This window comes from Habropoda laboriosa, unplaced genomic scaffold (assembly GCF_001263275.1).
Source record: "Habropoda laboriosa isolate 0110345459 unplaced genomic scaffold, ASM126327v1 scaffold90, whole genome shotgun sequence".
Taxonomy (NCBI): Eukaryota; Metazoa; Arthropoda; class Insecta; order Hymenoptera; family Apidae; genus Habropoda; species Habropoda laboriosa.
The window spans coordinates 2,000,922-2,001,258 of record NW_017100218.1 but is presented as its reverse complement, the minus strand read 5'-3'; the positions used below and the strand labels follow the sequence as shown (position 1 = coordinate 2,001,258).

General features: G+C 24.6%; 1 protein-coding gene across 1 annotated transcript in view; it reads right to left on the bottom strand.

Moving 5' to 3' along the window:
* The window catches only part of LOC108570873, a 5,829-nt gene that overhangs the window by 2,708 nt on the left and 2,784 nt on the right, over nt 1-337 (bottom strand). Inside the window, exon 5 of the mRNA XM_017932802.1 lies at nt 117-283. Within this exon, the coding sequence (XP_017788291.1) occupies nt 117-283 (167 nt within the window). The remainder of the gene's footprint in view (nt 1-116; nt 284-337) is intronic.

The window sequence follows — 337 nt, the reverse complement described above, 5'->3', positions numbered from 1 at the left end:
TACTTAATGCTTCACTGATTACTATTTAAAAAGATATTGGAAATTTACTTATATTATAATATTGGAATTAATTTTAATGTTAAGTTATACATGTATATTTATTAAGTTTTGCTTACCAGGAAATTCTGATACTCCATTCTTGTATTCTTTTATTGAAAAATTAAAATCAGTAGGAACATCTTTAGATGAACAAAGCTTTATAGATGATATATTATTATTACTTGAATTACTTGTAAATGTTTTACAACCATCAGCATCACAGACATACTGCAAATGAAATACACTGAAATCACTTAAAATACATAAGTAGAACTTTATTTTGGCAAGCTTCGCTGAT